Raw genomic sequence first — 17,454 nt, 5'->3', positions numbered from 1 at the left:
CTGATCCGTGCATGACAGAGCTCCATATCACAAGACAAGAGTGATAATGAAGTGGCTCGGACATCATTACATTGAAATTCTGGAACTCTTAATTCCATAGAAAACCTGTGGTCAGTCCTCAAAACATGAGTGGAAAAGCACAGAAATTGTGATGAACTCCGAGCACTAATAAGCCAAGGATGGATGGCCATCAGTCAGGGTTTGACCCAGAAGCTGATATCCAGCATGTCAGAGCAAATTGCAAAGGTTATGAAGAAGGGTAAACACTTAATATATGCAACAGTCAATATTTTTGCCTTTAAAAATTCAGGAATGCTTATCGTTTTGTTTTCCAGTATACCATAGAAACGTATATAAAAAAAAAAAATTCTCTCTCTTTATATATATATAATCTATTTTTTGATCATTATTTTTTTATTTAAATATATGGCTGTCTTCATATTTTAATTTTTGGATCATCATTTTATTTTGCAAGCCTTTTGGGCCAGAAAACACCCGGTTTAGGATCTACGTTATCTAACATGTTCCAACTCTAAAATACATAAAAAATGCCCTCTGCTGTGCCAGTTGTGTCACTACAGCGCAGCATTTCTAGACTCCAGTACACAGGCTTAATTCATACCCTTCCCACCAATGTCCTGTAGTCATAGATCATAAATTCATAAGTGTAATACTTTAAAATATTTCCAGCAATTTAAATCTCTGCTCAAAACTTTGAAGTGATACCTTTTTTTTGTCGCTGTTTTATGCATTTAAGCCTGCGTTAAAAATGCAGAAAGGATGCAGCATATCAGTATTTCAACTAGAAGGAAAACATAAGACAAAAAAAAAGAAAAAAACTCTTCAGAATTCAAAAGTGTTTATTTAGTTTGACCAGGTTCTAGCATTACCATCATATACATTTTCCCCGGTCGTAACTTGCAATTACATATATAATATACTATGTGAATACACAAATTGTAAGCATAAAAAAAATACAAATACAAAAACATGTTATAGGATAATAAGTATAGGAACAGCAGTGGCAAAGTGGAGCAAAAGACATTTCAGTCCGCTTCTGCCCATTTTCAAAATACATTTTGCAGATTGCACGCTTTTAATAAAAAAAAAAAAATAATAAAAAAAATCTGAGGCATGACATCAGACACCCATGCCCGCCTCAGGAAAAAACAAAACTGGTGCCCATCAGAAACGAGTTTATGTAAACGGGCAACTGAAATATTGACCGTGGCTGACAAGGGTCCAGCAGGCATAATGGAGACGTGTGATCGGTGCATCAGTGTGCACATCCTACTTTCTCCACCAAGATCTGGGAGGCAGGACGTAAAAAAAAAAACGAGTTTAAGGGCTGCAGCGCCCTACACAGTGATGATAACCATCACTCTCCAGTGTCTCGGCCTGGGCGTCAGCCGTGAGCGATGGGTGTTTTCAGTGCGCTGTCTGGATGCCATGCACTGTGTGGAGCCTCGGAGGCTATAACAGAGGCACATTTCACCACGAGACACTGACTCAGTGAGCAAGCAACAGAACACTCCACTGATAAGGACCCAAACCTCCTCTCTAGCTGCTAAGACACAAGGGTTGACAGTAACTAACTAGGTAATTGAGAGGATATGTAAACATACAGGTCTTGAAACCAAACTAGAATGTGGTGTCACATAGTCAAGGTAAGTAAACGTGTAGTATTATTGTTATAAAACACTAGCCATGTAAACTTCGCCTTGATCAGGCAATATAAAGAGATCGGATGAATCTCTGCAAAAAATTATAGCTTGTATTCCACTAGTAAAAGCCCTTTGTGTGTGTGTGTGTGTGTGTGTGTGTGAGAGAGAGAGAGAGAGAGAGAGAGAGAGAGAGAGAGTGTGTGTGAGTGAGTGTGTGAGTGAGAGGATTAGGAAAAATAACATGCACTGAATATTATGCTCTTTAGTCTATATACACCATGTCAAATAGATATGCTTTTAGCCTAGCAAAAGTGATGTGTTATTTCCCTGACCACAATTCCAAATGAAATTCAGATCTTGTGTAGGTTCGTTAAAGGCAACATTGTCAAAATATTATAATTGTTTAAATAAACTACAGGATTATGTATATTTTGAATCTAAAATCAACTTGAACAAGTTGAAACAAAGCAAATCAAAAACTGCAGTGTAAAACTATGTGGATAATATTTTTTCACTCTTCTAGAAGCGCCCTTTCTGTCTCCATCACTTACCAAAGTGTGAACAAAAGAAGCCCTACAACACCACTAATTAACAGTCACTGTCATGTAAGTAATGCGTTGTTCGAAACGGTATTGCCAAAACAAATCAGGCTCAATTCCTTTGTAGCCTTGCCTTAATTCTCCAACTAAACCAAATCTAGCTATAAACATCTCTTTCACAAAGTCAACGCGTTTCATTTGTTAACAGTGTCAGGTGTGGTTTTTTTTTTGTTTTTGTTTTTTTAAACTTAAAAAAAAAATTCCAGTTTAACAAAAATCCTCATGGAATGAAAGTGGGGATGGAAGACAAACATTTTTCTGTTCTGTTTTTAACCAACTCAAGGCAGCAACAGTAAAACCTCACAAAACGTGAGGAAACTTTGAGGCAAACTGTTACGGATGTTCTTTCACCCTTCTGGTATAAAAACTAACACTACGCAAGTCAAAAAATTAAATAAAAATCAATAAAATCATCATCTCATCTGTTCCTACAAACATGCTAAAACAAAAATCATTGCTATAAAAATCCACCATTCCATACCAGTCAACGTTATACATAAGCCATCTGAATATTGTAATCTCAATCAAAAATACTTTTTCCACTCTCTTAATTATAATTTCAAAGGATGAGATTTAACTTCCTGGCATAATATACAGTTTTAAATATATATATATATATATTTTTTTTTTCTTCCATTTTTGACAAAATTGCTCACTAGACCACAAATGACGTGATAAACATATTTTGTGAAAGTCGAATAGAGACCCTGAGTAAATATGATTGGACCAGACGTGATTGAGGCCCTTTTTGCTCAGCTTACTAATGACATGCATATTCCTACCTTTCAAACAAAACGATTCAGATAGATCTCAAGATGTCAAGAACCAACAGTCCGGTATAACTGTGCAGGCACAAACAAGTGTCTATTCTAAATCGAAACAGAACATCCACTTTAAATAGGTTGTCATCCCGCTTGTCAAATTTCTCTCTCGGTGTGATATGGTGCATGTTGTTTTGCCCGGCAACTGCAGGACCGGAGGAAATAAAACAGTTGTTTCACATTCGAGAGCCTTGTTCTTGAAGAATCTGTAAGAGAGGAACAACTGTTAATGGATGGAGAGGATGATGAAAGTCAGCATGTCTAGATAAAACAGGGGGAGACTTATTAAATATTCAAAATAAGATTTAAAATTCATAAAATAAAATAAAAGAATCAGTTCGGTTCAACACTGAATCGACTGGCATTACTCTCAAATGTTCAAAGTAGTATCTGCAGAGTACATATTATACATAATTAAAAACATTTTAAATTAAGTAAATAAATATGGCTGTATGCTTAAATAATAATAATAATAATAATTAAGGGTTATTATTGTTAACTAAAACTATTAAAAACATTTGTTTTAAAATGAAATGAAATACAATATAAACATTAGTTGAAAAACTTTAAGTAAATTAATATTAGAAATGTTACCTTGGCAATAAACTAAAATAAGTTTAAATTAATTAAATTTAAACTAAATCTGAAATAAAAATAAATTAATAAATAATCATAAAAAAAACTACAAAAATTCAACCTAAATTAATATGGAAACTAAAAATAAAATAATCGTATAACAAAAGGAAAATAAATTAATAATTGTGTATATATATATATATATTAGGGCTGTCAAAGTTAACGCGTTAATAACGCGTTAACGCAAAATCATATTAACGGCACTAATTTTTTTAACGTGCGATTAACGCAGCGCGTATTTTCTGTTTGACCCGTGGCCCAACCCCTAGTTGGAGAAATGGAGATACACAGTGTTGCCAACTTAGCGACATTGCAGACGCCTTTAGCAAATTTTTTTCCCTTCAACAAAGCACCCAAACCTTGTTTAGTTTCTGAGAATCTATATCTCTCTCTCTCTCTCTCTCTCAGGAGCAGCGCTTTAATTCAGTTAAGCACAGATATTATGTTGCTTCACTAATTTTACAAGTATAGCCGAAATCAGAGCACAGATATTGTCTTTATCTTATGTGAATTTGATTTCACCAGACGACGGCTCGATTATCAGGATTGTTGTGCAGATTAACTTAACATCTTGGAAGGGAGAGCTGGTTATGTCTTAATGGGTCGCGTTTCAGTCACCATTTCAAATTCATTCCGTTGTTTGACAACAGAAACAGTAAAATATACCAATGAAAACAGTTTTATTGAGAATTTAGCTTCATCAAAATGGGCACAGAGAGAGACAAACTACAATGTAATAATAAAAGTACATTTAGCATTTTCAGAAGAGCTGCCCTGTCATGCAAAAATCTAAACATGTTTGTGTTAGTAAATTGCTCAGTACAAAGAAAGAGAAGTAATGGTAACCTAACATTTTTTTTGTTCTTTCTACATGTGTCTAATAGACATGAACAAGTTCTTTGAAAAACATCTATGACCTTTGAAACATGTCTCGTCCTTATGCTCTATATTGACTATGATTTCAATAATAAACATACATTTGCATAAAGCATCTATATCCATGCCCACGTTGATTAGAGTATTACAAACTTGAAAAGTATTCATTTAAGGTACATTTAGAACAAATAAAAAAAAGTGCGATTAAATGCGATTAATCGCGAGTTAACTCATGACAATCATGCGATTAAAAATTTTAATCGATTGACAGCCCTAATATATATATATATATATATATATATATATATATATATATATATATATATATATATATATATATATATATATATATACACACACACACATTACACATTGAGCAGGTTTTCAATCATTATCTGGGAGAAAAAAGCAGACTAGATGAGCTAAGGATATAATTCTAGGGCTCTCTAATAGGCACGAGTACAGCCAGACAGCATGCGGCAAATTGAGCACTAGTAACAGAGACTCAGGGAGGGAGGGAGAGAGCGAGCGACACTGCCTTCAGCATTCAGCAGAGACCTAATTATCAGCTTAAGTGATATGTAAATGATGCCTCACCAAGAAAAAAAAAAAAGAAAAAAGAGTAATTCCACATCCTCAGTGTGCACAGCATGCAGGGAAACAAAACACTCAGGCATGAACACATTTGATCTGGTTAATCAACTCTTTGAGTACTGTTATGCCATGTGACCATCTGAAGAGCAGAGCTGTGGGATATTTTCTTACGATCTGTGCGCAAGTGACTATTTCTGTCCGTGCACGAGGGAAGAGTGCATGGGAGACTGTAAAAGGGTTCTGTTATCCTCACCTTGGCCTTTTCACTGGGCTCGCTGTTTGTGCCGTATGACTGATTGTGCAGCTCCTTAGAGACCACGCAGAGGAACTCAGCTTGATCCTCATTTCCATAGTTGTACGAAGAGCCGATACTAACCAACTGCCAGGAGAGAGGAAAGGAAAACACATGACGACAGTATTTCCATAGTGAACTGATTTGACTATGATACAATATATTCAGTTGTTGCAGCAGGTAATAATGTGTAAAACCACAAACATCTAAAGAAAAAAAAGAAAAAAAAGTTTGCATTAAAAGTAGGGTAGGCAATTTGATTTATAAACGTGTGTGTTATACTGGTTGATACTCTCTTCTCATCCTGATAGCAATTAATAATAAAAGTGGTCTAGGGGTGGGCGATATGGCAAAAATATTATATCACTTTTTTTTTTTCAGGAAAATCACGATTCACGATTTTATCACGATTCTTTTTCATGTTGGTTTTACTATTTTGCAGGTGACTGAGCATTACAGCCAAACTAATGTCCCTATTTTAAAAACAAAGCCTTACAAGGTAACAAAATATAAAATAAAGAATTGCAGTAATTTAGGCCAAAGTGGTGAATATAAAAATCTTTGTCATTATCTGCTTTGTTATTTAAAAAAAAGAACAAAATGTACACATTACACACACAACTTAATATACTAATAAAATAAACAGTGCTTTATTTTTTTCAACTACAGTAGGTGACGGGTGTATTTAACAGTAGCATTCAAGAAATTAAATGAACAAATATGAGTCATTTGTTACTAGCAACTGTCTGGTTAGCCACATTCTTCAAAATATCTTCTTTTGTGTTCAGCACAAGACAGACATTAATACAGGTTTGGAACAACATCAGTAAATGAAGACGGCATTTTTGGGTGAACTATCCCTTTAAGGACAAGCAGCAGCATGTTAACTATCAGGATACTGTCTCTTTAACCTTCTACCGCACGCATTATGATAGACACAAATATTTGACTCTTTCTTTTCTTAGAATTGGCTGAACTTGAAGTGCTGTAAAAAAAAAAGTATATATTGTTTTAAGGTACTTTATGATATGTTGCCATACGGCAACAACATTCAATAGTGGAAATTTTTTGGAAAAAAACTGCCATTTAAATTAGATTTTTTTTTCAAATCTTTTTTTGAAGAGTGGACCAACATTCCACAGGCCACAATCAACAACTTGATCAACTCTATGCGAAGGAGATGTGTTGCACTGCGTGAGGAAAATGGTGGTCACACCAGATCCTGACTGGTTTTCTGACTCCCCCAGACCCCCCCAATACAGTAAAACTGCACATTTTAGACTGGCCTTTTATTGTGGCCAGCCTAAGGCACACCTGTGCAATAATCATGCTGTCTAATCAGCATCTTGATATGCCACACCTGTGAGGTGGATGGATTATCTCGGCAAAGGAGAAGTGCTCACTAACACAGATTTAGACAGATTTGTGAACAATATTGAGAGAAATAGGCCTTTTGTGTACATAGAAAAAGTCTTAGATCTTTGAGTTCAACTCATGAAAAATGGGGGCAAAAACAAAAGTGTTGCATTTATAATTTTGTTCAGTGTAGCTAGCTAAACTTTTGCAATAATGTCATTCCACTATTGCACAGTGTTGCCGCTTAGCAACACAGACATTTGATCGATTTACCAAAAACTAATTTCATAAAAACTTTGAGCAGTGAATGTCATCATAACTTGGTGATATTTCAGATTTTTTTGTGTATGTGATTATGGGCTGGTCCTTGTTTGTTACTGACGTTTTAGTTTGCTTTCAGCAGCTACCGACAAGAGACCGCAGTCTATCAAAAATCGCGCCACAGAAAAAAACTGCATGTCATGTGACTTAACTAAAGCACATCATTAGCTAAACTAAGGTCTTCTCATTCCAAAAAAAACAAAAACAAAAAAAAACACGAGAATGTTCTTAAAGAGACTGTGGCAAGGAAATGAACAGAGTATGTTGCCATATGGCAACACCATGCGGTAGAGCAGGGCTGGGCAACTTCGGTCCTGGAGGGCCACGGTCCTACAGAGTTTAGCTCCAACCCTGAAAAAAATCACCTGCATGTAATTTTCTAGTAATCCTGAGGACCTTGATTAGCTTGTTCAGGTGTGTTTGATTAGGGTTGAAGCTAAACTCTGTAGGACAGTGGCCCTCCAGGACCGAAGTTGCCCAGCGGTAGAGGGTTAAGACCTGCACGAGACGTGTCTAATATACATGCATATGTCACGCACTATGACATGCACCAGATTTTCTCTAAAAATTTCTCTGTTTGCTATCACTTTAGACATAACCAACTGTGTTTATGTAAACCTTGTGTGTATTTGACAGTATTAGAGATATGTAACCAGGCGCTGTTTGACAGGCTTTTAGTGTGTGCACTTCAGATTTATGTGCTCAGAAAAGCACGTTAGAACAGCGCATCAGCACGCGAATGAAATGTTTAACCGGCAAGGCTTTAAAGCACATGCAAATAGTGAACTTTTGTGAACTGCAGTGTCCCGTATCTCTGCGTTAACATTTGTGAATGTACGATGCGTTGTACAGTATGTTGAGACGGAGGCGCCAGAACTGCAACTGATAGAATGCACTGTAGCACGATACTACAATATTTCTTCAAAAGCAGATCGTGGAGACAAAAAAAATCTTTAAAAAATCCTCCACGATCAAAAATCGTGATATTGCACACCCCTAAAGTGGTCTAAATATTAAAACATGTACATTCTGTGGAAGTCTCAGGACCAAAACTATTTTTGTTCAATCATTGTCTGTCAACATATGCATTTCCATACTTCTTGGGACCCTGCTCGTGCACACATCATATGTCATCAGCGCGTTCAGTAAGGCTATGCAGAGTTGTAGACAGACAGTCACTGAGCGCCACAAACATATGTCTGTGATGGGAGCATTTGAAAGCGGCGTCTATCAGCGGATCTGTCTATCAGTGGATATATTAGGGATTCGCTGATAGATGCCTGCTTTCAAACGCTCCAGTGTTTATAGACATATATTAACACAATGCCCAGAATGCGTTCAACAGCGCTCAAAATGCTAGAGGGAAATGCTGGTATAGTACATTTTTGTACATTTCAGTAAAGACTTTTGGTTCCGAAGTCTGTACTTTTGACAACTCTAGTTTTAGCCCATTTCCATGCTTGTTTTTGCCTTATTTTAAATTATCTTAAAAGGGTCCTATTATGCTTTTTTTAAATTTTTTACTTTCTCTCAGCGTTCAAAAAGAGGGTAAAAACATATGGGGCAAACACATGTTTTTTTTAACAATAAATGATGTAAACGTATTCTATTAGACCCCATAAACAAAATGATGAACCTGTAAAGTAGCACAATAGGTCATCTTGAGGCCATCTGGCTGAGAACCACTGCCTTGGATGCTTCACTCACCACAGGTTGTTAAACCACAGACACTTCCTCACACCTGCAACTGACTAGGGGGGAACACACTCGAGCACCGAACCCCACAAATTACATCTTGTCCCTTAAACAACCCAAGTGTAAAGCCTACACTTTGTTTCTGTTACCCTTCCACCACAAGCGCACGCATATGCAAAAATAAAGGCAAACAATGTTTAGCATGCTAGTCAAATAAAACCAACCTTCCAAAATCATTTTCCACTGCTCCTACTAGATGCACTGATGATATTGATCTCAACTTTAAACATTCATAGCTGCACCCTTTAAAGCAAACATCACATATATCACAAAAAAACTAGAGGTTATTATATAACCGATACCAAATATATGCATGTTTATGTGCCCGTCTGCCCGATATATTAAACTGATATTAATTTATGGTTTTCTGATTTTGACAATTATAACAGCACTGAATGGAACAAACTGTTTTAACACTTTTTAAATACTGTAAAAACCAAAACACACTTCTACAGAAATGAATAGAGTCTGATCGAGTCTGAAAGAGTACACAAAATAAAATAAAAATATAGCCTAGTGCACTGTCACCAAAGTGCCTTTTTTAAAATCTTTGATCAAGTAAACAAATGTAGGAACAATGTAAAATGATAACAAATAAAAACATTCTAAATAACCTGAATTACTAAAGTGTAGCTTAATAATATCCCAGTTTCATCTTTTTATTTATAACAACAGCATTAATATTAACAATAGGAAAAATCTACTTACAAAGTCTAATGCTGGAGAACATAAAATAAAGAACAGTGGAGTCTATCAACTCCCCATAAATGTAAGCATTCGTTTAAACTAGTTTTCAAATGCACTAAAGGAGTAAAGAGAATGGAACGCTGAATTTTGCAGAAATATAAACAAAACAGCGAATTACAGAGTCCATCTCATCTGGCATGTTATCAGAATTAATTATTTTTAGCTGGTCTACATTATGAAATACTTACTGACAGAGCGCTGTTTTTATCTCTACGTTTACACAGAACTTCTCTCATATTCTCTCAATAATTAATCATTTCCACAGAGCTGTAATTATTTAGATGTTCATTAGTGAAATAAAGGTTACATAGTAGATGTTTATATTACCGGTATTTAAAATGAGTGGATCGTGTTAAGAGCTGCATACGGTGGCCATGCTGGAACATTCCTAAGCATCAAAATTAACGGCACAATGAACGCAACTTTACATGACTAATGATGAGCATATTCAACAGAGAGAGAATTAAATTCAGCGTTTTTATTTCCAACATGCACTCATTCATGGCCGTTTTATTTAATTCATGTAAAGTTACATCTTTATTATGTTTTTATAGACATAGAAAATCACTCACTGCTCTTGACTGGTTAAGCCCTGAAGCAACTCTAAATATTCACTGTGCTATTAAATTAAAGATACAATATGATAAGAGCAACAATGTGAACAGTAGCTCCTACAAAAGTGTAACAGATATAATAAGGCATGAAAATAACTGAAGGAAATATCTATTATTTTGGCTTCTTTGCCCAATATTTTTAAAAGTTAAAGATGCAATGAAAGTACAGGTATCGGCAATCGGTATCAGCAAGTACTAAAAATAAAAGTATAGGTATCGGACTCGTTCTGGAAAAAGTGGTATCGGGCATATAGGCTTGTATTTTTTTATTTATTAAAAATTAAATAAAAATATTTATTTTTATTTAAATTACTGAATTTCATTAAAGTCTAATATTAATACAATTATACAAAAATAAGCTAATTTAAAATGTATATAATAATGTATTAGTAAATGTTAAAATTAACATTACCAGAGATTATTACGCTTTAGAAGAGCAGTTCATTATTAGTATATGTTATCTAATGAAACCTTATTGTAAAGTGTTACCAAAAAAAAAAAAAAAAAAAAAAAAAGCATTTTAGGTTTTCAGCCAAGAGCATCCCTAATTTTTATTAAATAAATAAGCACTTAAAACACTTATAGACACACACTTATAGAAACACACACACACTTTATTATGTGGCTTAATGGTAAGACAGAATTTCAACAACATTAAAGGGATACTCCACTTTAAAATGAAAATTCTGTCATCATATACTCACTCTCATGTTGTTTCTATGCTTTATGAATTTCTTTCTTCTGCTGAACAGAAAGGAAGATATTTAGAAGAATATCAGTAACCAGACAGTTTCTGGTCCCATTGACTTCCATAGTATATTTTTTTTCCTACTATGGAAGTCAATGGGACCAGAAACTGTATGGTTACTGACATTCTTCTAAATATCTTCCTTTCTGTTCAGCAGAAGAAAGAAATTCATAAAGCATTGAAACAACATGAGAGTGAGTATATGATGACAGAATTTTCATTTTAAAGTGGAGTATCCCTTTAATGGCAAAGTATTTTCCAATCTAAATATTTAACACCAGTTATGACGGACGGATGATGACATCTAACGCTGATGGAAACAACAACCCAACATTGTATCTATTGGTGCTTCCATCCACAGCATTTTCATAGGTGCATTACAGAGAATGCCTGGCATTCTGTCACCTTACAGCTGCCCATATAGGGTAACACTTCAGGACAAGCCAAAAGCAGGTCAGGAGAGCCCACACACCTCACTCGCTGCGCTGGGGAAAACCCTCCTATACCACACGGTTCATTCATTGGTCAACGCCACCTCTTCACCACATACAGGCAGAAAAACATCCCCATTCACAACAGGAGTTTTCAGCGGATGGATGTCAGTTCATACAAATATAAAAAAGAAGTGTTTTGCAAACTGGCGTAAGATTAGTAAAATTAGCATCCCAAAATTTGAATCAGTAAGTAACATCTAACCGCTGGCTTTAGATCACAATGTCCAAACCATCACATTTAAATAACAGCGCATTAATCACGGTTGTTACACCCCGTCTACAACAGACACAACAGATGACCACAACAGCTTTAGTCAGTCCACACCATCGTACAACACTCACTAACACAGACCAATCAGCTGCTAACTATATATCCAGCAATGCCATGGCCAATGCCATATGCCAAGCGATAAAAGGCTGGTGTTAAATTATATACCATTTTGTCCAAACCACTATAAAAAAAAAAATTTTAATCTCTTATGCTCACCAAAGCTGCACTTATTTGATACAAATTTCAGCAAAACAGAAATATTGTGAAACATTACAATTTAAAATACATTTTTTATTTGAATATATTTATTCTGAAGCCATTACGCCAGTCTTCAGTGTCACATGATCCTAGTATGCTGATTCGCTGCTCAAGAAAAATGCATTATTACTATCATCAATGTTGAAAACAGTCGTGCTGCTTGATATTTTTGTGGAAACTGCGATACAATTTTTTTTTTCAGAACTCTAAATAGAATGTTCAAAGAACAACATTTATTTCAAATAGAAAACTTAAATGTGTTTACTTTTGATCAATTTAATGTGTCCCTTTTCTGAAAAAATATGTAGATATCTTATTGACCCGAAACCTCTGAACGGTAAAGTCTCGGCCACGAACCGATATAGTACAGATATTTTGAGCATCTCCAATTAAAACTCCTCAGTATGCGAAAAACAAGAGAGTAATCCCAGTGTTGTGTTTCTAATCACCTGTTCAAACTTCCAGCCATCTGACATGGTGGAGACCATCTGTGTCAGTTCCTCCTCCTGACACTGTAGGACTCTGTAGACGTGCTTCACAGGGAGCTGAGGGCAGAACAAAGGCTTTGTGAATGCAAAAACAAACTGCCATATTATGCAAAGGCAAGGCACACTTTTTCTTTTTGTCTGTGTCTCTGATTTAATTGTAAAATGATTCTGTCATTCCTTGCAGACCTACACATGTCATCAGATTAAGGTGCTGAGAAGGCAGATTTCAGAGGACACCTTTGTCATGGGATACATTTTGAAAGGACCTTGCAGACCGGTTAATGTGTTTGTTTTGAATCAATGGGCCTAATTCATGAAACACAAATACAAGTGTGTAAATTGTATAATGAAAAAAATATATAAACATTCCATTCAACTGAACATTTTACAGAGGAAGTGTTTATGAAAGATTTGTTCTGCTCATGTTTCATTAAATGCCGATGTGGAAGCTTGTTTCCAAACAGGAAAAAAAAAAAGAGGCAATTGCGAGTTTATTTCCCACAATTATGACTACTTTTTCAGAACTGTAGATTTATATTCCCCACTTCTGACATTTTTCAGAGCTGCTAGTTTATATCCCACAGTTTCTGACTACTTTTGTTTTCAGAACAGCGAGTTTCTATTCCACAAATCTGACTATTTTTTTCCAGAACTGCAAGTTTGGCAATTGTTTCCATCCCGCAATTCTGACTACTTTTCTCAGAATTGTGAGATAAACTCGCAATTCTGACTACTTTTCTCAGAATTGTGAGATAAACTCGCAATTGCGAATAAAGATATGAAAGTGAAAACACTTAGATTAGTTGTTTTGTTAAATATGATGTAGCACAATCTTAACATGACTTACCTGAGCCGTCTTACAATCCCGCTCCCTGATTTTGTCTTTAACCAGTTTAATCAATGAAGTGATATTGTAGAATTCAGCCTCTTCCAGCACACCTGAGAAACATTTTACAGATGAAATGTTTAAATAAAAACCACATATCATAAACAAAACAGCTTGATGTCAAGAACGCGTAGAGCTTAAAAACAAGTTACAACTGAATTTGAAATCTAACAGCATGTCCAGACATATCTTAAAGTTCTTGATGGCATTCCCATCATACCTTCCTCTGCAAGGCCTCTGTTCAGCACCAGCTTCCCGTGCCTCAGATAGTTGAGCACCGGACCAAAATAAGTGGGATCACGGTCTATCAAATAAGCACCCGTGTCATCCTGGATGAGGAAAGAGCGTTATCAGTACCATGATGCTTGTCTCCAAAGGGATTTCAGCATAACAAACATCATGCAGATCATTAAATCTGGCTATAATGACTCACCACCTTTTCAGATAGTTTGTTCAGATTATAGAACATTTTAAAAGAAATAATAAACAGTGTTTTATCAGTACTAAAAGGGTATCTGACTTTATCTGGACTAAAGGTGTGGCTGACATTTAACATACACGCTGCAGAGCCCATTGGGACGCTGATCCATCTCCAGCACAACATGATTACCACGGATCAATATTGAGGTCAGAAAAGAGAGCTTTATTCCACAACATTTACCCTTAAAAGAAAGCTATTGGCAAGAGCAACTTCACAGTTAAAATTTCTTATTTCGTAATGAAAACATCTTTATGTACAAGAAATATTTTTGACTAAGCAGAGGAACATAAGAAATTCTTTGTCTTTTAGCAGCTTTCAAATGTCGTTGCCCTAATAAATCATGCATACTGACCTTTAAAAGTTTAAAAGCATGCAGGCAACACTATTTCTTATTGTGTCACATAGAAGAAACTAGAGCATTCATTTAAAAAAAGCCAGTATATACTTGTATGACATGATACATTTTCATATTAGTGCATTCACTAATTATACCAGTTTAATTGGCTGCTAATTCTATTCAGGATCAATTCCTGCAAATTATTAAGCATTGTGTGTGAGTATTAAAAGATTTGTAGTTATTAACTGTTTTGCTCACAGCTTAAAACAATAAGGTATAGGCATTTAACAACCAATAACTCGATAGAAAAATCGAAAATAATAAATTACTAAATAAAAACCTATTTGATTTCACTAATATTAAATTCTTATTTACAAAGTAAACTGACTAACAGTTTTCATTGTTTACTATAATACACAAACACTTGTGAAATAGTTTTAAAACAATTATTCTACTAAACCATATAAACAATATCAATATAAGTATGGTTTAATTGGATAAACACAAGTTTAACATAATAATTTATATATTTAGATAAGCACTAGTAAAATATTTTATAGCATAAGATCACATACTTAAAGGCCCACAGAAGTGCCTTGGAACTCGCAGCTTTGTATGATGCATTTACGTAATTTCCATAGTAACAGGAAGCTAAGGCGGGACATATTGAATGGCCCCTCCCTCTCTTCAAATAGCCAATAGTTTGCCTCACAGACTGCAAGTCGTACTTGACAGCACCATGGAAGTGAATCCGAGCGCTGATGATACGATGGATTCAATAGTAGACGTGTGAATGGAGAACTGTCAACTATAACAGTTGGAAAACGGAATAAAACTTGAGCGTTTGAGCAACCGAACTCACATCTCCAACCCATATTGCTCAGTGACGTGGTTGCTTTGGCCAGGTGATATTTATAGCATAGGGGGCGGGGCTTTAGATTCTAGAGAGCATTTTATTGGACAGAAGATGTGATGACAAGCTGAAGTCCGTGGTGATGTCATACAAATCCATGATCCATTTTAGCGGAAGTAAGAGACTAAGTTTTGAATGCTTATAACTCCTAAATGCGAATTTTGTCATTGTTTTCGAACACACCAGCTTATTCATAACCTTAAGGCAACTGATAGGCAAACATATTCATACTAAAACGTTAAAAAACTAAAACTTTTAATTCAATGGGCCTTTAACATTAAATATTTTGCATTGTATATTGATGCATTAGATATTATAAATGAACAGTGAGCAAACTTTCCAGCAATAATCAGCATTTAATAACCATATAATGTTAATAAATATATTATCATGAATTGTTAGTTCATAATGAATTAGTGTTAAAAGTGTTAAAATATTCATATTAATGTTCATATTATTAATGTTCATATTCATTCAAAATATTCATGTTAAAATTGCACCATATCTAGACACGAACCAAGATTAATAAACGCTGTAAGAGTATTGATTATTAATAATTCATGTAAACTAATGATTTTAATTATTGATAAAGACTTATTATAAACAGTTCCCAACATTTAAATAGTTTATAGCTAGAAACTTAGTTAATAATTCTAGGTATCCAGTCAGAAAAAAAGTGAAACTGTTAAACAGGTAAAAACTTGTAATCTTTGTAATATTTTGATTATTTAAGGTTTAGTGAAAACACTAATAAAAGTTCTGCAATTAGCACTTGACATGTAACGTTAGCATGCAAGTTTGTACTGATTTAAGAATTATAGGCGATGTATTTTCATATTTAAACGAGCTAATGCTACTCAAAATATACTACACGCAGCCTCTTTAAACATATCTGACAGACTAAAGCTAGCGCTAACTTTAATTAGTAAACAAGCCACATCAAGACAAGTGTTATCAGTTAAGCTAAGCTAGTAAGCGGAGCTCCATTGACTGCAACTTTACTAGCTAGCCGTCTAGCTACAATATTAAAATACATCAATACAACGAAATGTTAGACTATAAACCCATTATTTTGCGTCTACCCAGTTTAACTGAATTGCCTAAAGTCCGGATACGTGAAGTCGCGATTAACAGTTAGTGTTCACTGTCATGCTAGCGAAGAGCTCGCGGTATAAATACCTTGTCAGAGTCGAGGTCGGGGTCGGCCTGGCACAGGCGGTACAGGAAAGATTTCGGGTCTCTGCACAGCGTTTGTCTCGTCGTGAGAAAGTACGTGCCTCCGACGTTCAGACGAACCCATTTGGACGAGCCGCTTCCGGACGGCTGCAGTCTCTCACAGGGAAAAAGAGCGGGACACCTCCGACCATTCGAGCCGCTCGGGTCAGGGCTCTTCTCCGCCATCCCTCCTCTGCGCTCCCGCTGCCTGACTGTCGACTGATGGAACTAGAGCAGGAAGTGTGTGAGGGGAGTTTGAGAGCCGCTGTGCCCTGAGCCCTCAGCCCTCCCCCCTAAACAGGCTCCGTCACCATACACACAGAGCTGTCTATCTAGACAGCACTTTTGCCACCCAAGAATACTGCCTACTAGCTAGGCCGCTCTATACGGTTGGAACATTTGGAACAATGATGTCATTGTTGTTTAGGCGTTTAAAACAGTCACATGATTTTTTTTTTTTTTTTTTTAGCCACATGATTATAGACATACATTTATGACTGTCAAAGTGTGTATTTACAGTAGTATTAAACACTAGTGAAACCACTTAGTAGGCTACTTAAGTTGTTTAGTCAGATGAACACTTTTTTGTCAAATTGTTCATAATACAATGATTTAGAAGACAGATAAGAATAGAAGCCAATTTCTGTCACATATGGGGAAAAAAAGGCATGCTTTGATGAGTCATAATTACAACATAAAAAGTCAAAATTGTTGTGAGAAAAAGACCACAAAGTAATTACCAGATAAAAAGCTGAAATTATGAATGACTAAATCAATTATGACAAGGTAAAATTGAGATAAAGAAGTGTCAAAATTATGAGGAAAAAAGTCAGTTATGACAAAACATTGAAATTATAAAATACATTCATAATTATGAGATACAACTCTGTGTATAAACTACGTAAAAATTCTGCCATATCATTATGAAAGTCGTAATCTTTGCCATAATTGACTCATAATTTCATCTTTGTTTTGTAATAATTTTGCTTTTCGCCTCATAATTATGACTTTATTTCATATTTATGGCATTTAATCTCAGAAACCTTACTTTTTATGTCATAATTATGATGCATTCTTTTTTTTTCTTA

At 35.3% G+C, this 17,454-nt stretch overlaps 1 protein-coding gene across 1 annotated transcript; it reads right to left on the bottom strand.

Moving 5' to 3' along the window:
* Positions 1–842: 842 nt before the first annotated feature.
* Positions 843–17,442, bottom strand: kctd5a (potassium channel tetramerization domain containing 5a). The gene is made up of 6 exons (XM_082189725.1): positions 16,331–17,442; positions 13,641–13,749; positions 13,382–13,473; positions 12,496–12,591; positions 5,444–5,569; positions 843–3,290 (listed from the first exon to the last, which is right to left on the bottom strand). Exons 1-6 carry the CDS (start codon positions 16,550–16,552, stop codon positions 3,261–3,263), a joined length of 675 nt encoding a protein of 224 aa, XP_082045851.1. The 5' UTR covers positions 16,553–17,442; the 3' UTR covers positions 843–3,260.
* Between the last annotated feature and the right edge of the window lie 12 nt (positions 17,443–17,454).

Source organism: Leuciscus leuciscus (genome assembly GCF_965113295.1).
Source record: "Leuciscus leuciscus genome assembly, chromosome: 1".
Classification (NCBI taxonomy): domain Eukaryota; kingdom Metazoa; phylum Chordata; class Actinopteri; order Cypriniformes; family Leuciscidae; genus Leuciscus; species Leuciscus leuciscus.
This window is presented reverse-complemented; position numbering and strand designations above follow the sequence as displayed.